The sequence below is a fragment of the Condylura cristata genome, unplaced genomic scaffold (assembly GCF_000260355.1).
Source record: "Condylura cristata isolate star-nosed mole 26May11 unplaced genomic scaffold, ConCri1.0 scaffold00053, whole genome shotgun sequence".
Lineage (NCBI taxonomy): Eukaryota > Metazoa > Chordata > Mammalia > Eulipotyphla > Talpidae > Condylura > Condylura cristata.
In genome coordinates, this window is record NW_004567154.1 from 1,243,213 (window position 1) to 1,268,454 (window position 25,242).

Here is a 25,242-nt window from a genome sequence, read left to right on the forward strand (position 1 = left end):
GAGAATCTGCTGTCAATGGGGAGCCTTGTGCTTTCACTCCCCAGGGCCTTGGGTGCTGGGCAGGGCATGATAGCCTGTGCTCAGCTGCTGGCCATTAGCTGCAAGAGTGGCAGGGAATGTCCACGGGCATGAAACAGGCAGGACTCTGATGTAAATGGGGAGTGTTGCACTTTCTCAAGGACCTTAGGTGCTGGGCAGGGTATGACAGCCTGCGCTCACCTCATAGCCAGTAACAGGAAGGGTGGCAGGGCCTGGTTGCAGCTTGTCATAATAGGTAGGGGACCCCAAGTAATGGGCAGCACAAAGCACCTGGTCATATCTAGAAGTTGGGCAGTGGCAGAGTTGCCACCACTTGCACATAGTACCTCATCCAAATTGGAAACCAGGCCATGGGTGGGGCCATTGCCAAGAGGAGCACAAAGCCCCCCTAATGAAATCAGGTAACAAAGGGACCACCACAACCAACAAGAACGTGCATCTCCCAATCACAATTACAAGCTAGGAATCTCACCACTCCCTCTTAAAACAGTGGAAACACAGAGGAAAGGAGTCACCATATATAGCAATCAAGCTCACCACTATACTCACAACATCATCATCCTGTGGAGGATTGGTGCATAAGTCCTTGACCTGGTCTGAATATCAGTCCTCTGGAGCACCCAGAAGAAATGCCAGCCAATACAAGTGACACTGTATCTCAATGCATAGAAAGAATTAGCAAACTAACGAAAGGGAGAAGAAACACACACACTCACACAAACAAAGGAAGCCCACAGCGGAAAACTTCACCAAAAAAGATCAGTCACAGAAATCAACAAAGATATAGAAGAACTGATAAGCCTGTCAGACAGAGATTTTAGAATCATCATGAGTAACAAAAATAAAGATGAAAAGGAAAAAAATGATATGAGAAAAATAGTCAATGAACTGAAGAATGAAAATGAGAACTTAAAAAAGGAAATAAAAGAAATGCAGGAAATTAAGAGTCTACTGGAGGAGATAAAGAATTCTGGGAAAAGCAGTGAAAACAGAACAGATGAAATCGAAGTATGAGTTAGCACCTTTGAAGACAGAAAAGGAAAGAGAAGTAAACATTAAAAGGAGTGAAGACGCCCTCCCTGGTGGCACAGTGGGTTAAAGCACTGCACTGAGAAGCTGAAGCCACTTCCGCGTGAGTTCAAATCCCGCCTGCCCCGGAGGAGACCACATGGCGCGGCAGACCTCTCCTGTCTCGCCCGCTGCTCCCCTCAGCAGTGTACTTCTGCTCCCCACTCTGTCTCTGGTGAAGCCTCTCACCGCCCCTGAGCCTCTGGCCTGTACCCCAGTTCTGTATGTACAAATAAATAAATCTTTAAAAAAAAAAAAAAAGGAGTGAAGAAAGACTTTGAGAGCTTTCTGACACTATGAGGAAAGGAAATAGAATTATAAGTCTCCCAGAAGTTGGAGAGAGGCCAAGGAATCGAGAAAATGTTCACAGATACAATTCAAGAGAATTTCCCAAGTAAGAAGGATATGAAAATAGACATACAGAAAGCAAGAAGAACACCAAACTACCATGACGATAGGAGAAATACAGCAAGACATATAATAGAAAAGCTCCTAAGAATCCAAAAGGAAAAAATAATGAGATTGACAAAAGGTAAGAAGCAAATAGCCTATAAAGGAAAACTAATCAGGCTGACATCAGGCTTCTCCAAAGAAACACTACAGATAGAAAGAGAGTGAAGGGACATATTTAACAAACACCAAGACATCAAATGCCAAGCAAGAATACTTTATCTTGCAAAGCTCTCCTTCATCCATAAAGAAAGAATAAGGACATCCTCAGTCAAAAGGAAACTCCACAATTTTGTCAAGACTAAACCCCCACTCCAAAAAATACTACAAGAAGTCCTAAAGCCAAAACCAGCAGAGTGATTGACAATAATAGATCAAAATAAGAAATAAAATCACAAAAAGACAAACAAATGGTAAACAATGCCAATGTATCAATATTAAGTCTAAATGTAAGTGGTTTAAACTCATGAATAAAAAGATACAAAGTGGCAGGCTAGATAAAAAACAGAACCCAAGCTTCAGCTGTCTCCAGAAAACACATCTAACTATAAAAGTTAAAAATATAAAGTAAAAGGATAGAAAAAATCCTACAAGCAAATGGACCAGAAAAGAAGTCAGGAACAGTTTATAGTTATTTCAGATAAAATAGACTTCAAACCAAAAAAGGTTAAAAGAGACACAGGGCCAGTACATAGGATAGGAGACAATACAGAAAGAATATACAACACGTATCAACATATACTCACCAAATGAAGATTCACCAAAATATATCAGGAAACAATTGTCATCTATGAAACTGTATATTAGAGAAAATACATATGTAGTAGGAGATTTCAATATGCCACTCTCAACAATGGATGATTCAACAAGACAAAAAATAAGTAAGGAAACTAAAGCTTTAAAGAAGGACTTAGACCTCATGGGTCTAATAGACATCTATAGAACATTGCACCCAAAAATATCTGAGTACACAATTTTCTCAGATCAACCTAGATCATTTTCAAGGACTGAACACATATTGAGACACAAGTCAAATATCAAGAGATACACTAAGATCTAAATCATACCAACTATCTTATCTGACTATGAAGGAATCAACTTGAAATAAACCATGTGAAGAAGGCAAGAAACCCATATACCTCGTGTAGATTGAAACCCACACTACTAGAGGATCATTGGATCAATGAGGAGATCAAGGAAGAAATTAAAAAATAAATTGAGAAGAATGACAACGAGGACATAACGAGGACTTATGGATGTATTAAAAGCAGTTATAAGAGGAAAATATATAGCAACACAGGCTTACATAAAGAAACAAGAAACAAACTAATCTCCACCTTAAAGAACTGGAAAAATTACAATAAAATAACTCAAAAGCCAGAAGAAGACAGGAAATAATAAAAGTCAAAGCAGAAATAAATGAAATAGAAGTTAGGAAAACAATCCAAAAAAAAAAAAATCAATGAAATCAAAAGCTGGTTCTTAAAAAAAAAAAAAAATACAAATAGACAAACATCTAGCCAGGCTCACAAAGAACAAAAAAGGAGAAAGCAAAAATAAATAGGATCATAAATTAAAGAAATCACAACAGACAGCAAAAATCAAAAGAATAACCAGAGATCACTTTGAACCAGTATATAAAAACAAGGTCAACAACCAAAAAGAAATGGACAAATTCCTACAACTTTACAACTATCCAAAGCTAGATAAAGAAGAAATAGAACAACTAAAAGGGCCAATTATTAGCAGTGAAATTGAAGCAGTAATTAAAACCCTTCCCAAGAATAAAAGCCCAGGACCAGATGGATTTTCAAATGAACTTTACTAAACATTCAGAAACTAACTAGTGTGCTTTCTGCATAAACTGATTTAAAAATTCAAGAAGGAAGGAAAAGTACCAAATGCATTCTACAAAGCTAACATCACACTAATACCAAAACCTAACAAAGACAACACAAAAAAAGAAAACTTCAGAACAATCTCCCTAATGAACACTGATGCAAAAATCTTCAACAAAATCTTAGCCAACAGAATCCAACAATGTATAAAAAGAATAATACACCATGGCCAAGTTGGTTTTATTTCAGGGACACATAGTGTTTCCATATATAAAAATCAATTAACCTAATCCATTATATGAACCAATAGAAAAATAAAAACCACATAATCATATCAATAGATACAGAGAAGGCATTGCACAAAGTTCAATATCCATTTATGTTTAAGGCTCTCAAACATCAGAATAGAAGGAACATACCTCAACATGATAAAAGCCATATACGACAAACCCACAGCCAATATCATACTCAAGGGAGAAAATCTGAAATCCTTTCCGTTAAGATCAGGAATAAGACAAGGATGTCCACTATCACCACTGCTCTTCAACATAGTACTTATGTCTTAGCTTGAGGGATAAGACAAGAAAAAGACATGCAAGGAATCCAAATGGGAAAGATGAAGTAAAACTATCATTATTTGCAGATATGATAATTTAGTTGGAAAATCCTGAAAACTCCATAGAAAGCTAATTAAAACAATTAATCAGTTTAGTAATGTAGCAGGATATAAAGCCAACACCCAAAAGTCAGAAGCCTTTGTATACACAAATAACCAATCAGAAGAAGTGGAAATCAAAAAACCATTACAATTGAAACAAAAAAAAATCAAACACTTGGGAATAAACCTAACAAGGCAGGCAAAAGACCTCTACAAAGAAAATTATAAAGCCTTGTGAAAAAAAATACAAGAATACACAAAGAACTGGAAAGACATCCCCTGCTAATGGATCGGAAGAATTAACATCATTAATATGGCCATTCTATATTAAAAGCAATATACAGATTTAATGCTATTCCAATACAAATCTCAATGACATTCTTCAAAGAAATAGAACAAATATTAGTGAGATTTATAAGAAACCACAGAAATCTTGAATAGTCAAAACTCTCCCAATTAAAATGAAAGAGAACAGATGCATCACACTTCCAGACTTCAAGCTATACTACAAAGCCATAATAATCAAAACTGCATGGCACTGGAACAAGAACAGACACACAGACCAGTGGATTCAAATAGAAAATCCAGATATAAATCCATGGGTTTATGGATAGCTAATTTTTGACAAAGGAGCAAAAAACACAAAATGGAACAAAGAGAGTTTGTTCAACAAATGGTGCTGGGAAAGGGGGCAAAAAACAAAGCAAAAATGAAGCTATATTACTACCTCACACCATGCACAAAAACCAACTTGAAATGGATTGAAGAATTAGACTTATGCCCCAAATCCATAAAATATCTAGAAGAAAAGATGGGCAAAACACTACATGACATACACCTCAGTAACATCTTTAAAGATATATCACCCAAAACAAGGATAGTGAAGGAAAGGATAAACAAGCTTCTGTACAGAAAAAGAGACATTACACAAAACAATGAGAGACACCAATGACAATGGACTGATCACAAAGATATATAAAGAGCTAATGAAACGAAAAAAAAAAAAAGTAATGAAGTGAACAACCCCATCAAAAAATGGGCAGAAGAGCTAAACAGACAATTCTCCAAAGAGTAAATGTAGATGGCCAACAGGCATATGAAAAAATGTTCAACATCACTTGTAATAAGGGAAATGCCAAGTAAAACCATAATGAGATACCATCTCATACCAGTGAGCATGACACATATTAAAACAACTAGCAACAACAAATGTTGGTGAGGTTGTAGAGACCTCCTACACTGCTGGTGGGAATGTAAACTGGTACAACCCCTGTGGAAAACTGTTTGTAGATTTCTCAAGCTGCAAAACATGGAGCTTCCATTTGACCCAGCAATCGCACTCCTAGGTATATACCCAAAGGACATAATAACATTGACTTAAAAGGACACCTGCACCTCCATGTATATTGCTGCTCTATTTACAATAGGTAATACATGGATCAACCCAAATGTCCAAAAATAGATGATTGGATTAAAAAGATGTGGTTCATATTATACACAATCAAATATTACTCAGTAAATAAAAAAGGTAAACTCAGGCCTTTTGCAGCCATATGGATGGAGTGAAGGGATCATGCTTAGTGAAATAAGACAGAAAGAAAAAGAAAAATACTAGAAAGCAGGAGCATAAAGGATCAGGGGAAAAAAAGCAATCATAGTAAAGTGAAAATGAAAAACAAGGAACAACTGTAAAGCAGGGACATTTTATGGGTGGGGAGATGGGAATAGGATCAAAACTAGGGTGGGAAGAGTACACGGACTGATGGCGCACAGGTGAATTGGTGGTGGGAAGTCCATGGGGACTACAGCCAAGTGAAAAAAAGCACAAAATGAAAGATATAAAAGATGAATAAATGAAAATAAATTAATAAAAGGGAAGTATGTAGCACTACAGACCCACATCAAGTAAAATAGGGCCAAATAAATAGCCTTGTTTCTTTTCTCAAGGAAAAGGGAAAAGAACCAAAAAGGAAACAAAGGAAAACCAGTAGAAGGAAGGAAATAATAAAAATTAGAGCACAAATAAATGAAATAGAAAGAAAAGAATTGAAAATATCAATGAGACCAAAACTGGTTCTTTGAAAAATTAGACAAAGTAGACAAACCCCTAGGTAGGCTCATTAAGATAAACAGGGAGAAAACTCAAGTAGTATAAAAAAAAAATGAGAGAATGGAGCTCCCTGGTGAACTAGAGTTTAATTCTTAGTGTTACCACCATGGCAGCCTACACTGACGCTTGAGTTCGATTTCTGGCCAGGGCGCTAATCCACATAGCATACAGCAGGTCTCTCCTGCTTTGCCTGCTGCTCCCCTTAGCATTGTAATTCAATACGGCCACTTGTTTCACTCCTCATTCTGTCTCTGATGAATCCTCTCACGGTAACTCTGGCCCACACCCCAGTTCTTTTATGCAAAAATAATAAATAAAATCTTTAAAAATGAGAGAAGTTATGACTGCAGAAATTCAGGGAATATCAAGAGATTACCATCAACATTTATATGCAAACAATTTAAACAACCAAGATGGAAAAATTCTTCAAATTATGCAACCATCTAAGACTGTATAGGGAAGAAATAGAAAACCTGAATCAACCAATCATAAGCAAAGAAATTGAAACAGTAAGCAAGATATTCCTAAAAAACAGAAATCCAGAACCAGATGGTTTCAAATCAGAAGGGCTCTAAAAAAAAATAGAGACATCCCATATATTTTAATTGTAAGATTCAACAAAATAAAACTGTCAATTTTCTACAATTTGACATATTGACTTAATACAATTCCAATCAAAATCACAGCAGGATAGTTCTGGTATGTGTAGTTAAGTTGAAATTTTCAAGTAGAATAGCTAGAAGGTTTAAAAAGAATACAGATGGAGCAATTGGTATATTACTCCAGCAAAGCCAGTTTAAAGAGTTTTTGAAAGGCAACAATAATCAGGATAATTTGGTATTGATGATAGGAAATAAACATAAATTAATGAAACAGATAAAGTATTCAGAAATAGACCAGCACATATTTGGCCAAATGATTTTTTACATAGATGCAAAATATTATACTTAAAGGAGAAAGTATAATTTTTTCAGCAAATGGCAATAATTGAATGCCCATAAGCAAAAATAGAATCTTGCCCAAAACATCATACCTTCTACAAAATGTAATTCAAAATAGGTCATAGATCTAAACATAAAGCATTAAACATTCAAGAGAAAACAGAGGAAAATCTTTTGGTCTGGTATTAGGCACCTTTCTTAGACATGACACTAAAACCTCATACACAAAACAAAATTTTGAAAAAGCATAGTTTATTAAAATTATAAACTTTTACTCTATAAGCCACTGTTAAGAGAATATAAAGTCATGTTAAAGATAGGATATATTTACAGACCATATATCCCAGGGAAAATTTTTATCTATAATATTTTTACAAAGATTTAAAACTCAACTATGAAACCCAAACTGTATTTTTTAAAAAGAATGTTATATTTGGGATTAGCAGGGTAGAAGGTATGCAGGATTTTTCTGTATTATTTCTTCAACTAAATGAAAACCCATAATTATCTCAATAAAAATTTCAATTACAAATGAAACAGGATACCAAAAAATGACAAAAGACTTGAATAGGCTTTTCATCAAAGAATTAAATGGATGGACCCCAAACAAGCACAAGAAAAAAAAGAATCATTACTAACCATTAGGGAAAATAGAAATTAAAATCATGACATTATACTACCACATGCCTATTAGATAGGTTAAAATAAAGAGTATGGTTAATACCAACCACTGAAGAGCATCCAGAGAAACTGGAGGTCTCATGTGTTGCTGATACATTTTTTTATTGAAAATGGTAGCTACTTGGGAAACCTGGGTAGTTCTTTAAAAAATATTTAAGTATACATACCATATATCTTATTTCTGGGTATGTTACCCAAATAAACTGAATATCTATTGTCACCAAAAAAGTTATACATGAATATTTACAGCAGTTTTATTTGTAAAACACAACACTAGAAACCAAATGGTGAATAGATAAATAAGCTGTGGCACTTCCACACCATGGAATAATATTCAGCAATATAAAGGAACAAGCTATTATAGCCATGTGCTGCATAGTGACTTTTTGATCAATGATGGACAGCATATAGATTGGAAGTTCCAAAATTTCTAATGCCTAGAGATGGTATAGATTTCATAAAGTCATAACGTTTTAGATAAGCAGCAGCCTTATGCAGCCTGTGTTTACACCATGTCTTGATAGCATTGTTTTCTCTCTGCTTGATTTAATCTCATGTTGTTTTGTTCATCATGGCTCATAAGCATACAAAAAAAGACACTGTTAATGTAGTGTTCACACAATGATGAAATCATCTATGGATGCGTTTCTCAAATCTTCTTCATCAAGTGATACATGACTACCTAACATATAATAACTTGATTAATCTCAAAGACAATGTTTTGGGTCAAAAACAGTATCAAAGGATTGTTTTTATCATGAGAAATCACACCTCTAGCTATGGTTGATCAGAAAGAGGTATTGTAATGTAAGTACCTGACTATAAGCATTTTTAAATATTATATTATATTATATCTAACATTAAGTTTCTGCCAGGCTGCTCTTTTAGAAAGCCCTAGGTTGACAAGATATTTGACGTTTTCAATAAGAGTGACACTGCTTTCCTTCTGGCACTTTAATCCCAGCTCTTACTTTTTTTTTCAGATTATGTATTTCTTTTTAAAATATCTTTGTTTATTGTGGGGAGATTTCATAAAAGATTTAAAAGGATTTACCATATGACCCAGCAATTTCATTTCTAGGTATCTATCCAGAGAGAAAAAAAAAAAGAAAAAGAAAAGAAAAATTCAAAAGGAAACCTGCACTCCGGTGTTTATAGCAGTACTATTTATAATAGCCTGGATGAGGAAACAGCCTAAGTGCTCTTATGTTTTAAAACTCACCAATAAAGAATGAACCTGCAAAACCTTATGCACAACACCCATGGCCCAGTAAGACAGAACTCAAGGTTCTTACTCTCTCTTTATCCCCCCCTACGACCTTGCTGTGTGGCCATGGGCATGTTGTAAGACCTCTAGGATCTAAGAGTAATGTTACAATAGAAGTATCAGGTCCAAAACAGAGTTCTTTAGGGCAAGCCTCACTAAGTCTGAATATCTAACCTAACTATAATTTCAGCCTTTCTCAAAAGTAGAATCAGCAAGCATGCTGTCCAATTCAGGATGTGTTTAATAAAGCCAACTAGGGTTCTAAATTTATTCACATGACTTTTTTTAAAAAGATAATTAACCTTATTTTTCAAAGCTTTCTAATGTCTGTTGGTCAGATGAAATATTAAAATTACAATAAGAATCACAGGGCTTGTCTGGCCATAACATTGTTTTTTTGGGGGGAGGAAATGTCTATAGGGTTCACCATAAATAATACAAACCTAGGTGGTGAGTGCTTCCAGGCTTTTCTTCTTTTTTTAAAAGATTTATTTATTTATGCATACAGCACCATAGTACAGGCCATAGGTGCAGGGGCGGTGAGAAGATTCACCAGACACAGAGTGGGGAGCAGAACAGTCAGACTGACGAAGTACAATGCTGAGGGGGTGCAGCAGGTAAGACAGGAGAGGTCTGCTGCCCATGTGGATCATCTTTGGGGCGGGGATCCAACTTCCACGGAAGTGGCTGCGGCCAGCTTCTCAGTGCTGTGCTTTAACCCACTGTGCCACCAAGGAGGGCCCTTCCAGGCATTTCTAGCTAATTGCATCAATACCTATAGACTGAAGAATTAGAGTCAGACTCTGTAACCCATAGGCCAGGCAATGGCCTCTGATCCATTTCTTAGCATGAAAAAGATAAAAGGGACAATTAAATTTCCTATCTGTAATCTGACAAAGGGCATTTAGCAGGAATTTGTAAGTGAAAATATTCTTTAGGATCATAAGTCAAAGCAATCTGGAAGTAAAAGTTCTGGAGAAACAAAACTACATAAAAAGATAAGTTATTTGGGAACAAAACAGAATAAAGTTATGTACAGCAATTAATGGTAGAGCATTAAACTGAAGGTCTGTGTGTGTCTGATGTTCAAGTCCCCAGTCTTCCCTCAATCCAAGTCTACCCTTCAGTTTGATAGTTAAGAATCATCAAAGTAGGTCCTGTTTCTGGTTCCTATTGTTAGCATGAATGATTACCACAAATATAGGGGCTTAAAACAACACAAATTTATTATCTTATACAGTCATCACTTGATCTCATGGAGATTGGTTCCAGCACTCTGGATGAAGATCCTCACATAAAATGACATAGTATTTACATATAACATATGCATACCCTTCCACATGCTTTAAATAATCTCTAGATTACCTATAGTACCTAGTATAGTATAAATGCTACATGAGTAGTTATATATTGTTTAGGAAATAATGACAGGAAAATAAATCTGTACATGTTTAGTACAGATAACAACCATCATAGTCCTAACCACACAGTACCTATTTTTTATCAACAATGTGTGGGTTTGAATTCCTTCTAGAAGTTCCAGAGGAGATCTGCTTCCCAACATTTTCCAAATACTAGTATCCCCTGCATTCTTCATTTTGTGGCCCTCTTCCTTTATCTTCAAGTAGACAATGTTGCATCATTCTGATACTGCTTTCCTATTTATATCTTTTCTCTGACCCTCTCTTCTGCCTCCTTCTACTTTATTTTTGTTTACACAGTTCTTCAATGTACATTTTTTTCATTTCAGATGTAATCCCTGTGAACTTCCCATCACCAATTCACCCAAGTGCCATCATCATATCCTGTGCACTCTTCCCTCTCCAGTTTTGATTCTACTCCCCTCCTTGCCCCCATAGAATGTCTGTGGTTTATAGCTCTTTGCAGATTTTAGTTTTTACAGTTACTTCTTTTTTCTGATCCCTTATACTCCTGCAATGAGTGAAATCATCTGTTATTTTTATTTTCTTTATGGCTTATTTCACTAAACATGCACTCTTGCAGCTACATCCATACTGTCATTAATGGTATGAGTTTATCCTTTTGATTGCTGAATAATATTCCATGGCATATATGTACCACATATTCTTGATCCAGTCATCTATTTTTGAGCGTTTGGATTGATTCCACATCTTCCCTATTACAATTAGTGCAGCAATAAAAATAGGGGTACAGGTGTCCTTCTGAATTAATGTTTTTTTTGTGTGTGTGTGTCGTTTGGATAGATTCCAAGGAGTGGAATTGCTGGATCATATGGAAGCTCCACTTTTAGCAGCTTGAGAAATCTACAAACAGCTTTCCATAGGGGTTGGACCAGTTTGCATTCCCACCAGCAGTGTGGGAGGGTTCCTTTTACTCCACATCCTTACCAGCATTTCTTGTGGCTATTTTTTTTAATATGTGCCATTCTCACCAGTGTGCGATGGTATCTCTTTGTGGTTTTGGTTTTTATTTCCCTTATTACAAATGATGTTGAACATTTTTTCATATGCCTATTGGCCATTGGCAGTTCCTTTTTGGAGAAGTGTCTTTTTAGCTCTACTGAACATTTTATGATGGGGTTGTTCATGTTTGTTGAGTTTTGTCAGTCTTTGTGTATCTTTGCAATCAGTCCTTTATCATCAGTATTTCATGCAAAAATTTTCTCCCAATGAGTGGAGTCTCTTTGTTTTGTTGAATGTCTCTTGCTGTGCAGAAACTCTCTGATGTAGTCTCAGCTGTTAATCCTTTTCTTCACTATCCTTGCTCTGGGTGATTGATGTATCTTCAAAGATGTTACAGAGGTGTATGTCATGTAGTGTTTCTTCTATATATTTTATGGTTTCAGGTCTTATGTCTAGTTCTTTAATCCATTTTGAGTTGGTTTTTGTGTATGGTGCAAGGTAGTAATCTAGCTTCAGTTTTTTGCACATAGCAGCCATTTTCCCAGCACCATAAGTTGAACAAACTTTCTTTGTTCCATTGCATATTCCTTGCTATTTTGTCAAAGATTAGCTGTCCATAAAGGTATGGGTTTATATCTGGCTTTTCTATTCAATTCCATTGGTCTACATGTCTATTCTTGTTCCAGTACCATGAACTTTTGATTATTATGGCTTTGCAGTATAGTTTGAAATATGGGCATGTGATACCTCCATTCCCTTATTTCTTATTCAGGAGACCCTTGGCTATTCGAGGGTTGTGTTTTTTTGTTTTTTGTTTTTTGTTTTTTTTTTTTGGCTCCATATCAATTTCATCAGTATTTGTTCTATATCTTTGAAGAATGTCATTGAAATTTTTATTGGAATAGCATTGAATCTATAAATTGCTTTTGGTAGGATGGATATTTTAATAATGTTAATTCTTCCAATCCATGAGCAAGGGATGTCTTTCCATTCTGCATGTCTTCTTCTATTTCGTTTAACAATGTTTTATAATTTTCTTTGTAGAGCTCCTTCATCTAATTTGTTAGATTTATTCCCAAGTATTTGATTTTTGTTAAAGTTTCAATTATAAAGGGAATAGTTTTCCTGATTTCATCTTCAGATTGAACGTATAGAGGAAGGATACTGATTGTTCTGTGTTGATTTTGTTATTTTTCTTTTTGTTGATGTGTTGGATTACATTAATTGATTTTCCGATGTTGAACCATCCTTGTGCCTCTGGAATAAATCCTACTTGGTCATGGTGGAATATCTTTTTGATGCATTGTTGAATTCTATTAGCTAGGATTTTATTTAGGATTTTTGCATGTGTTCATTAGAGATTGACCTGTAGTTTTTTTGTTTGTTGTGCTTGCTTGCTTTTGATATTCGTGTAATGCTGGCTTCATAAAATAGAGTTGGTAGTATTGCTTCCTCTCAATTTTTTGAAAGAGTTTGTGTAGGATAGGTACAAGTTCGTTTCTGAACATTTGGTAGAATTCATTTGTAAAGCCATCTGGTCCTGGGCTTTTACTTTTGGGGAGAGTTTTGATTACTATATCAATTACACTGTAATTGGTCTGTTTAGGTGTTCAATTTCTTCTTGGTCTAGTTTTGGATGATTGCAAAGTTGTAGGAATTTTCCCATCTTTTCTAGGCTGTTGAACTTGTTTGCATGTAACTGTTCATAGTAATCTCTGATTATTCTTTTGATTTCTGCTGTGTCTGTTGTGTTTTCTCTTCCTTTGTTTATGAACCTATTTATTTGTGTTATTTGTGCTTTTTCCTGTTTTTTCTTTGTGTGTCTGGGTAGAGGTTTGTCTATTTTGTTTATTTTTTTATGAAGAACCAACTTTTTGTTTCATTGATCTTTTGAAATGTTCTTAACTTCTATTTCATTTACTTCTACTTTTATATTTACTCCCTTTTTTCTATTTTTTTAAAATTTCTTTCTTGTTTCTTGATATGAACCTGTGTTGCTATAGATTTTCCTCGTATAATTGCTTTGGCTGTACCCCATACATTCTGGAGGGTTGTGTCCTGTTCTCATTCATCTCAAGGTATTTTTAAATTTCTTCCTTGATTTCCTCATTAATCCAGTGATCTTCTAGTAGTGTGGGTTTCAATTTCCATGAGGTAGGAGGGTTCTTTGCTTTCATTTTGTGTTTTATTTCCAGTTTGATGCTTTCATGGTCAGAGAAGATGGTTCGTCTTGTGTCCCTGTAGGTGATCAATTTTGGAGAATGATCTGTGTGCACTTGAGAGAAATGTGTACTTATATTTCTTTGGATGCAGTGTCCTCTAGATGTCTGTTTGACACATAAGGTCTAAATGCTAGTTTAGACACTAGATGCTAGTAAAGACACTAGAGCTAGTGTCTTTGCCTATTTTTTGTCTTAATGATCTATCCAATGGTGAGAGTGGTGTACTGATATCTACTATGTATGTATTTTCTCTGATACTGTTTTCAGAGATAATAATAATTGTCTGACATATTTTGGTGCTCCTTTGTTTGGTGAAAATATGTTGAAATTGTTATGGCTTCCCTATGTTTTGTCCCCTTTAGTCATAATGAGGTAATCATCCATGTTTCTTTTTATCACTTTTAGGTTGAAGTCTTTTTTACCTGACATGAGTATAGCTGTTCCTGTCTTCTTTTTTGGTCCATTTGCTTAGACCATTGTTCCATCCTTTCACTTTCGATCTATTGTTATCTTTTGTAGTTAAGTGTGTTTCCTGTAGACAGCAAAAGGTCTGTTTTTTTTTTATCCATCCTGCGACTCTGTCTTTTTATTGGTGTGTTTAGACCATTTACATTCAGAGTTATATTAACATATTGGGATCTGTATTTGTCATTTTGTTTGTATTTTTGTGATCCTATTCCTTACCTTTTTCTGTTCTTCCTATTCACTCTTCTGTTGGTTTTAGTTCTAGGGTATCTTGTAATTTTTGTAGTGAGGGTTTAATAGTGATGAATTTCTGGAGATTCTGTTGTTCATGGAAAGGTTTCATTTTTCCATAATAGAGGAAGGAGAGTGTTGATGGTTTTTCCTTTGTATGTTATCTGCTTCTTCCCCCTTGTCAGCTTTATTTTTTTTTTCCTTATCTTGGACCTTTGGGAATTTACCATTATGTGTCTTGCTGTAGCTTTCTTTCCATTGTTGTAGTTTCATGTTCTTCTGACTACCTGTATTTCTATTTTCATTTTCTTCTCCATGATTGGGAAATTCTCTTCAATTATCCCCTTGAACTGTGTTTCAGCTCCCTGTTCTCTCGCTTCACCCTCTGGGACACCTATGGCTCTTATATTTCTTTTCCTTATTGCATCTGAACTTTCTTGAAATGTTTTTTCAGTCTTCTTCCTTTGTACTTCTCTTTTGTTTTCTTTTTGATTCTTTTTATATCAGAATCTTCAATAATGCTGATTTGTTCTTTCATTTCTTCTATCTTCATGGCTTTTCCCAGAGTTCTTGAGCTCCTCCACCTGTGATTAATTATCCTCCAGTTCCTTCACATTCTTCTTCAGATCATTGATTGTGATTTTATTGCTTTCTACTTGTTCTTTCAGCTATTTAATTGTTTCCATCATGGCCTTTTGGAATTCTTTGTTTGTTAGGGGGAGGTATTCTTCTGTATCTGTATTATCGTTTTCTGGAGATTGAATTTCTTTCTGTGGTTTACTGTTTCTGGAATTGGCTGGTTGATCACTTGTAATTTTTCTTCTTCCTGTTGTTAGTCTTTGACTTTGCTCTGTTCTAGGTACCCTGTGCCGCTGTTGCTGGTGTGCATGACTTCTGATTACTCTTGCTGTAGTATGATTATGTCGCTTGGTGTCCAAGTCACTGTGATTGGGTATATGTCCAGACACGTTAGCTGTGGAAGATATTCTGATTGTGTTGTACCTAGATTCCCTGCTTTTCTGATCCCCACTGTGTGAAATGAGGTCTGGCATCTCAGTTAATATTAGCCAAGTTTCTCATGTGGGGTCCTGCTTCTCTAGAAACATATTGAGTCCTACTCTCTGGAAGGTGCCTGCTAGAGGTGACTGGATAGACTGATGTTCTCTATTGAACTTCTAGGTGTGTCTCAGCAATAAAAAGGCATTAAAAGAAACAGGGATTGAGAGAAGGGGTAAGGGGAAAAGGAAGGATCATACAGAGGTATAAATGGAAGGAAGGTGACAGGAAGAAGTGAAGATTATATGGGAGTAGAGGGACAAGGAGGAGAATAATGGAGGGGAGGTGACATAAAGAGAAATAATAATTAAGGGGTAAAAGGAGAAAACTAGAGAAGACAGAAAACCAGGGTAAAAATGAAGGAAGGGCACAGAAATCTGCCATCTGACCATAAAGGAACAAAACCAACCAACAAACAAGGAACAAACACATCCATAGGTAGGGGAGAATAGCATCTCAGAGGTATGATGGCTCTCATTTCACTAATCCTTGGTTTCAGGATTAGTGGTTTCAGGTTAGTCCCCTGGGTAGCATCCCACAACTGGGTAGACTAGTCTTCCAGGAGTCTACAGTTTCCTTTTTTTTCTATATTGAGGGAGGATATAGAATGCACTCCAAGAGGACAGTCATAAACTGTGGAGTGCTATAAGTTTTTGAGATTCCCCACCTCAACTTTGTGTTCTTTATAGTCCTCTGAGGTAGCTGGGCAAGTATGGGGGCTCCTGTGGTCTGTTTTCACCTGTTGGCTTCCAGTATCTAGAGGTCCCCAATATAGGGATGAGGTCTATAAGGCTCCTTCTGATGGCTCTCCCACAGGTGGTTGAATAGTTTGTCCTTCCTGGAATAGCCTCAGGTAAGCCACCTGGTTTCAGGTGTATGTGGATGCTGATTTTGTTCTGGTCACTAGGTGGTGCCAGAGTCATCTCCTAGTAGGTTTTCAGGACTGAGCTTACAGGTGTCTGGGGGGAGCGGGGGAGGGGAACACCAAAAGCCTCCTTACCAGCCAGCCCCATGCTGTAGCAGCACTACTGCTCCAGCTTACTTCCCTGTTGATCTTTGTAGCCTTCCTATGTCCCAGGTTTCTTCCATGACCACCAAACTGTCTCACCTTTCCTCCTGGGTGATATACACTGGTTAGGTAGGTGAGGTCCAGGAGTAGGTAGTAGTGGGTAGAAGGGTCACAAGCTTCTGAATTGCTGAGTCTCTTCTTTTCCCTTGCTCTGTTTTTGTTTGTTTGTTTGTTTGTTTTATTCCCCCATTAGCCTTCTCTTTGCTTTAATTAGGTTACCAACTTTGTCCAATGCTGGGAATCAATCACTTCTACTCCTTATGAATTACTTTTGTGGGAGAGTATGATGACTTAGGATCCTTTCACTGCCATGTTGATGATGTCTCCCTCTTCAACTTTGAAGGACTCTTGTGTTTACATTAGTCCCACCTAGGTAATCCAGGATAATCTTCCTATTTTAAAGTCACTTGATTAGCAACCTTAATTTATCTACAATTTACATATCTCTTTGCCATATAACACAGGAGGGATTTGTACTTGTATATATTGGGGGGAGCTGCAATTATTGTGCTTAACACAAATCATTTTGAAATGTCTCAGATGGCATCACAGTTCACTTACAACTTTTAACTTCGATTATACACATATAATCAATGGCACGTGGCCTGATTAACAACTTTATTCATTAAGTGGAAAGCGATCCTCTTTTTTAAAAATCAGAGGTACATTTTTGTAGCATTTACATATAAACAAATATATCCAATAGAAAGACTATATATTTAAGATTCTTTGATAGCAACAAATACTACTTGCTAGAACAGTATTTTCCAATTAACTTCTTCTTTTGTATTAAATTTCTTTATTTGTATATCTTTTATATCAGGCGCAGTCCCCATAGAATTTTTACCACTAATTCATCTGTGCACCATCACCTTAGTTAGTCCCTTTTGCTCTTCTTTCCCTTGTTTTGTACCGTCTCCCACTGCTCTCCCCAGCAGGATGTCTCTGATTCATAGTTGTCTGATTACTTTTTAAATTGCTATTATTTCCTCCCCTGATCCTTTATTTGATTTCCCTATACTATTAACTTCTAACATTTCAAAAACTATTTTTAGGATTATAATTAGGCTTCTGGGTATTTATTTTCCAGACGAAAACATAAAATATATTCATCTGCTTTCTAAAATCTATCATCTATGCTCACTATTATTTCAAAAAAGGAGAAAATAATCTTGAAATAGTGGAAACCTCTTTAAATCACTTTTGCTTAATAAAATAATTACTTTTGAAATTTTGTTGATGTTTGACTCATTTTATATATCACTTTTATAACTGATTTACCTGTAGCAATAGTGTTACTGTCCACATGTGTCAAGGACTGTGGGCGGCTGCGAAGTTTGCTTTTGAGAGATCTTGATCTACGAGGTGATGCAGGTGGCAGAAGAATCTCTGATGATTGGGTTTTGTTATCTTTAAGTGCCCGAAGGCGTTCATAGAGCTCCTGTAGCTCCTTATTCTGTTGAGTTTGAAGATTTACCACCTCTTGAATGTGTCTGAATGAAAATTATGCAGAAAATATTTTAATGGCATACAGTTGTGCCAAGAAACTCTCACCTACTATAAGTCAAGTTTAACAAGGAATTAAGATTAAAATTCTGGAGACATAAATTATTTTTACAGCTTTAAGATGGAAAATGCCTTCCTAAGTTGACATTAAACTCATTAAACATAAAGAAAATGGTGAAAAATTGACAAGAAACAATTTCTGAAACTTGAACATAATGAAAACAAATTTTAAAGTCATATAATACTGATATTAATTGTTTCTTTATTCTATGTTGCAAGTATAAACAGGAAGAAAATATTTGTAATGTACAGTAAAGGATCAATATTTAGCACATATAAATAGTTCCTAGAAATTAACAGAGAATAAGGAAACAACCTTTTAAAAAAGGGGGAAGAATATGAAATGGCAATTCCAAGGAAGAGCACATTCAAGTAACAAATAAATATGACATGATACACAACTTCACTATTAACAAGGAGTACACAACTATTGTTTTAAAAAATACTTTTAATTGATCTGATTAGAAAAAAATAAAAATGATTAATAATATCCAGTCCAATGTTGTTAAGAACTAGGAAAATAGATGCACTTCTAGCAGTTCATATTAAATATTGGCAACATTAGTAAAATTTTATGTTTAGATTAATAAAAAGTAGTAAAATAGGCACTTGCATAAATTTTTGTTTGCTGTGTAAAATGGTAATAAATTGGAAGACAATTTTAGCAGTACCTATCAACTTAAAATAAACACACCTTTTAAACCAGCCATTCCACTTTTAGACATCTACTTTATAAAAACATATAAATATATAAAACCATAAAATGTTCAGCTTAACATTGTTTACATATGCAAAACATGGGATAAAAATAATACGTCTATTAAAAAAGAATTAGATCAAATAAACTTTAAATGGCTACATACTATTCCAATGTACGGAATGTAGATTATCTGTGCAAACATGAATAAATACATGTTTAAAATATATATGCTATATATAAATGCGGCAATGTTAAGCTAAAAATTATAGAATAATATGTATATTTTGATACAACTTTTTTAAAAAGCAAAATCTATATACTTGCAAATGCATAAAAAAATGAGCGGCAATATATATATATATACCAAGCAGAATTCACAGTGGTTGCCTCTGAGAGATTAGTACATGAGAAATAGATTACTTTATGTGACATTTTTCACTGTTGTACTATTATTATTTGTAATAAAAATATATGTATTTGGTCTTTGTCCCTGTTCCTTGCACACAGATCCTAAAACCCTCATAATCTCCTAAACAATAAGAATACTGGGAGGATATTTTGTTACAATAGTTGGCTTCTTGTCTTAAAATAACTCTAGAATAATAAAGGTAAAAAGAGTGTTTTGTTGTTCACACAAGTTCCTTTCAATCACACCTGGATTTTTGTCCATAAAATATTTCTTTGAAAGTTTCTAGATGGGAGCTGGTTGAATCAAGCCAGGAGAATCAATCCTGTGATTAGAAGGTGGGAATTTTCATTCCTCTTTCTCCAACTCTGGGGAAAAGGCTAGAGACTGAATTAATCATTACCGATGATTTAATAAATTGTGTCCACCATAAAAAACCCTGAACTAAAGGGTCAAATAGGTTCCAGGCTGGCGAACACATAGAGTTGTTGGCAGAAATAACACCTGAGAAAAGGTGTGGAAACTTTATGACCCTTCCCCTCCCTATACCTCACCATTTGGCTGTTCCTGAGTTGTGTCCTTTTATAATAAACCAATAATCTAGAATAAGTACATTGCTTTTTCTGAGTTTTTTAAGCTGCTCAAGCAAATTAATTGAACATAAGGAAGGGATTGTGTGAACTCCAATTTATAACAGGTAGATCAGCAGAATAGTTGACATTACCAGGACTCATGACAGGCATTTTAAGAGAGACTTGTGGGTCTGAGCCCTTAACGTATGGGATATGAAGTTATCTTTGTAGTTTTCCATCATAAAAAAGTCTTTAAATATCAAAATGTCACCAATACTAAAGTGGCTATAAATCAAATATTTGGTTCTGCAATACTCAGGGCAAACACACTTACAACAAAAGAAAGCAGTCCTTACTTTTCTCGTAATCTTTGAAGCTCCACCTTCAAGTCCTCATCCTCTATTTCTGACTCATCATCACTGCTCATTGGGGAAGATGGTGAATAGAAAAGTGAACTCTGTGTTTGAGTATAGGTTGGTTCTTCATGGAGTAATAAGCACTGCTCATTCTCTGGACCAGTCTTTGTCATTGACTTCCCTCTTCCAGTGAGAGTGGATGAAAATTCACTATCAGAGTTAGGTTGTTTCCCAACAGTAAATCTCTCTCTCTCATTTAGCAATAGTTCAGATCCAAGCTGCACACTACTTCCTGTGGCTGAATTTTCTTCCAATTCCTTTTCTGGAGTCATCAAAGATGTATCAGTCTTACAAGTTGTGCTAAAAGATAGTAAGTGGTCACCTTGTTTGAGAATTTTTTTATCTTCTTTAAAGGTTTTGTGAAGAGTTCGTATCTTCTGAAAAGAAAATGAATTTTGTGGATTGTGCATGGCAGGTTCCATTTCTAACAAGTGAGACTTTGTTGTTTTGGTAAAGGCTAAAACTTCGTCACTAGAATGGCTTGTCATGTCATTGAATGCTGGTATGTGCTCTATTCCAAAAGATGTTACTTTCATCGACTGCTGCTGAGGAACTGTAATTACCTGAGATACAAAAAGGCAAAAATGGCTAGCTATGCCTAACCAAAGCAAACCCATAAGTGAATTTGACATTAGTATATATGGTACAGACAAGTGCATAGTCTACTGTGATGTTCATGTATCGATTAAAATCCTCATATTCAAAGCCTTTTAAGTGGACCCCTTGGGTAAAGAGAATTGGCTTCACATTGCTCAAGTAAAATTCTACAATTAAAAAAATTTCATAATTAAAGTTGCTAAAATTTTAATGGACACGAAGGTAGATTTATCAGAAAAAATGACCCATCTACTCATCAAAAAATGATGATCCAAATTCTGTGCTCTCTTTCAACTATAAAAATCCTCATTTACTCAGACTCACTTTTATTGGATGGCTTCAAAAGTTGAGGGAATATACAAAGGGAAACAAATTAAAAATGACAATGATCTATTTTTACTATTTTTAAATTATATATATGTATTCAATTTTTAAATTGAGGTAATATTGGCTTAGAACACTGTATGGTTTGGAGGCTTAGGATCACACTTTTAGATGTATGTTAGCACATTACTCCTACCACCAAAGCATTATAGTTCACCACCCTAATTCAATGGGGCCTTTCTAGACGATGTTTTGTTCCCCGCCATGATAACCACAATTCTACAGACATATTTATAGGGTTTATTATTGGTTTACTTTTAAGTGACCCTTTGTTTCATTTCTCTATATTCTACATATGAGAAACCATCTAATACTTACAGTGATCTATATTTCACATAAATAACCTCTTCAATACTATTACTTTTTATAATGCTCATATAGATAAGGATTAGACCAAAGATACAAACCTGGAACCGACCCCGCTGAAATGATCCACTCATTGCTTTACATCTCCTTAGAGCCCTAGTGTCAGCTGCAGATTCTCCTGTCAGAGGAATGGGATCAGGAATAACTGATGATCTTACATCTTCTGTTTCCACTGCAAGTTTTGCCAAATTACAAGCAGAAAAGAGAAAATTATTAAGATTAAATTTGTTTTCATTACAAATAGGAAGAAAAGTAGAAAAAGTTTAACTCCTACTAGACAATTCAAACACATTAATGTAATAAACATTGTAGAAGTCCCTAACTCTAAATCAGACATTGTAAGCTTTATCCTGAGGCCTAGTATCTATATGAAATGAATATAAAACCAAATAAGTTACAAAAGGAAAATTCAAATGTCAACTACATTAATGGGACATGTCACATACATGAGCTACATGAAAAAAGTGGAAGATTTGTGTATGAATAACAACAACAACAAAACCAAGAGGAAATGAAAAGTGATGTTACCTAGTCTATTTCCCTGACTGTAAGCACACTACCTTGATGGACTTTTGATTTCTTGAAAAAGCTGGTTGACTGCCGTAGCCTGTATGCCCAGCTTTTTAATTTGCGAGTCCAGGATTTCTTGCTAATAGGACTTTTGAGACTAGGACAAGTAAAGCTTAGGCCAAAATATCCACCTCCTGTCTGCAGATGAATAGCTCCACCACTTGACACAGCAGCAGGATAGACCTCTGGATCCCCTGGAAGTAAAACATCTGGGGACATCTCCTAACAGAGACAAAAAGAGAAAAATCAAAATAATCATGGAGATTCTTGCATAGAGCAGTTAGTGAATTATGAAGGATGAAAGTTACATATAGTAGCATTAAGAGTACTGTATCAGACTGAACCTGAAGCAATCAATTTATAGGAATTAAGCCTTTCTCTTTTAAAAATATTTAGATTTCAGATAAATGAGAGCATACTATTATTAATCTTCTACTCTAAAATATTTTTCATTATAAAACTCTGAAAACTGAAAAATTAAGTTTTTAAAATTTAAAACATGGTTTCAGTGAACTGTAAGTAAATCTAGATATCTAAGGAGTTAGATGACATAGGGTACATTTAAGGGTGGTATTACTGTAGTATCCAGGCATTTAGATTTACAGAAAAACATCATCAAGTTTCTGACTTTATATAAGCACTTAGCAATTTATAATGGACCTCAAAATTATTTCAAATTCATATTCTGACAATTTTGAACATCAGACTATTACCAGCCAGAAAATCACTCTCACTTCTTCTAGTCCTCCTTCCTACCCCTTCTCATCAAAAGCCAGAATTAACGGCTATATTCTAAATGACTACCTTAAAAATAAATTTCTTATAATAAGTAATATAAAACTTAACATATATAATCACAACACTTTGGAAATATGAAAAGGGTCACTACTACTCTAGAACACTGAGACTATTTAAAAGTATAAGGAATGGAAGTTAGTATTTGTTTGAAAGAGGACAGCTTATGTGGCACTAAGTATATTGCAATCTTGTAAAAGTAGTACATGTATACTTAAAGCAAGTAAAAAGTTTTTGAAAGTAAAATTCTGAACAGTTTTTATTTCCCCAAATCCCATTTTGGACAAGTAATAATACTATATTCATGAATAGAAAAAGATCACAATGATATAATGATTTATAAAGTATTGAACTCTTCCCACTAAAATTATAAATAAAAATTCGAATGATAACTAGATTAAAATGATAAGTAAAATACAAGTTCTAGCCTCTCTATGCAATCCAAATTCACAGACAATATGAACAACTGATACACACACACACAAATATGACAAAAGGAGGAAAGCAACCCTTGGTATACGTAGGAATTATTTAAAACGCTCCTAATTCAGGTAGCAGATAAAGGTAGCTGGAGAAAGTCAACCAAAAGGATGATTTGTTTCCTCTCTGTCTCTTCAGCATCATGTCATTATACTCTCCTACTTGCTGGTAATTCTTTTAAAGGCCACCTGTATGAAGCAATCCCCTACTCTTTTCACCACAACCCTTATTAATTATTCCATTAGTAGAGGGTCAGCCTTTCCCACTAGAATGTGAGATCTGCCAAATAAAAAAAGAGAGATCTTGACATATTTACTGCTCAGTACAATTTTAACGAAAGGAAGAGTGAACTGGTTTGGATTACCAAGAGAGGAAGAGCCAGACAATTCTTCTCTTCCCCTCTCTACCTGCATAGCAAACAAAAGAGAAAATCTGTTCCCAAATAATAATAGTGTTAAGAGGAAAATGTTTATGGGTGAGAGGAAGATCAGCAATGTAGAGGAGACAATATTCAAGAGGGAGGGAAAGCACCTCTACCTCTGAAAACTAGCTACAGGGCCACCCTTCAGACATCACGAAAGACAAATTGCAATATCCAGGACCAAAATTCATGTCTTATACCTTTTCCACAATTACTGAAGGAAGGCTACAATAATTATATTTAGCATTCACAGACAGAACAAGAAGAATCTTGGGTAGGGAGGAAGAAAAGACAAGCAACCAAGAGAAATCAATACTACAAAAAAGACACTAAATGTAACAAACAGAAGAATAGTTAAGGAAATAGCACTAATAATACAGAATAAGTCTTTAATGTCTTCAGAGAGATTGTGCATATACTACCTCCATAAGAAAAACAATGAAATGATGCCATGAATGCAAAGAAGGGAGCTGTGTTCAGGGATCCCAAGAAGCCTCTGGGGAGTGGGAAAAAGGTTAAATACCTCCAAAGAGGTGAACTGAAAAGCATGTGCAGCCAGGTCCAGCACCCACTAAGTTGGACCTCAGAAGAGAGATCCACCCACAGATGCTGCCTCAGCCCAGATGTAACTCTGGTGCCTGCCAAGAGCACACGATACCACAGCCATGAGGAAGAGAGTGGAGATAAGGTATATCCTCCACAGAGGTGAGGAGAGATGCATGTACAGCCTGGACAAGCCCCTGGCTGGGTTTTAGACCCTAGAGCAGATCCACCCACCACCACTGCCTCAGCCCAGGTGGAACGTAGGTGCTGGCAAAGTGTGCATAAATGCCATTACTACAAAGAAGGGAGCAGTTCAGGGATCCCATGAAGCCTCAGGGGAGTGGAGAAAAGGTAAATCCCCCCCACAGAGGTGAGCTGAAAAGCATGTGCAGCTAGTGGCAGGAATATGCCATCTTGGGTATGTATTGGCCTAATATTTGTGAAAGGAGCTCTTCACCCACAGCTGTGGCAAGACTCTATCTTGGGAGCTTTGGTGTTTAGGACTTTAAACACCAGACACTGCTTCAGGGCTAGCACAGAACTGAGCCTGAACTCCCCCAACCCATCTGTTTTTCAGAGACCCAATGTGAAAAGCACTTTTCTGAAAGCTTACATAGAGAGGGCATTTGCATCACCTAGTGTCTAGAACAAAATAAACTACTACCTATTGTTGGAAATCAAGGACCTGAAGTTTTCCTTAGGGAAATAAGGAAAGGACAGCTCCAAAAACAAAGATAATGACCTCACAATAAAAATCAAAGGGGAAATAAATGAATTAAATTTTTTTTAAAGATTTATTTATTTGTGCATACAGAACTGGGGTACAGGCCAGAGGCTCAGAGGCGGTGAGAGGCTTCACCAGAGACAGAGTGGGGAGCAGAACAGGCAGATCGACGAAGTACACTGCTGAGGAAAGCAGCGGGCGGGTCAGGAGAGGTCTGGCTCGC

The 25,242-nt window shown here is 35.7% G+C and overlaps 1 protein-coding gene across 2 annotated transcripts in view; it reads right to left on the reverse strand.

Annotated features, from left to right (window-relative positions):
• Positions 1-25,242, reverse strand: part of WNK3 (WNK lysine deficient protein kinase 3) — a 163,095-nt gene that overhangs the window by 25,396 nt on the left and 112,457 nt on the right. The window contains exons 17-20 of one of the 2 annotated variants that reach the window (XM_004695010.2): positions 22,188-22,278; positions 21,528-21,658; positions 20,080-20,702; positions 17,761-17,972 (exon numbers count right to left, since the gene is read on the reverse strand). In XM_004695010.2, the coding sequence (XP_004695067.1) occupies positions 17,761-17,972; positions 20,080-20,702; positions 21,528-21,658; positions 22,188-22,278 (1,057 nt within the window). Of the gene's footprint in view, positions 1-17,760; positions 17,973-20,079; positions 20,703-21,527; positions 21,659-22,046; positions 22,279-25,242 lie in introns of both variants that reach the window. The other variant, XM_012734289.1, reaches the window with a different exon arrangement.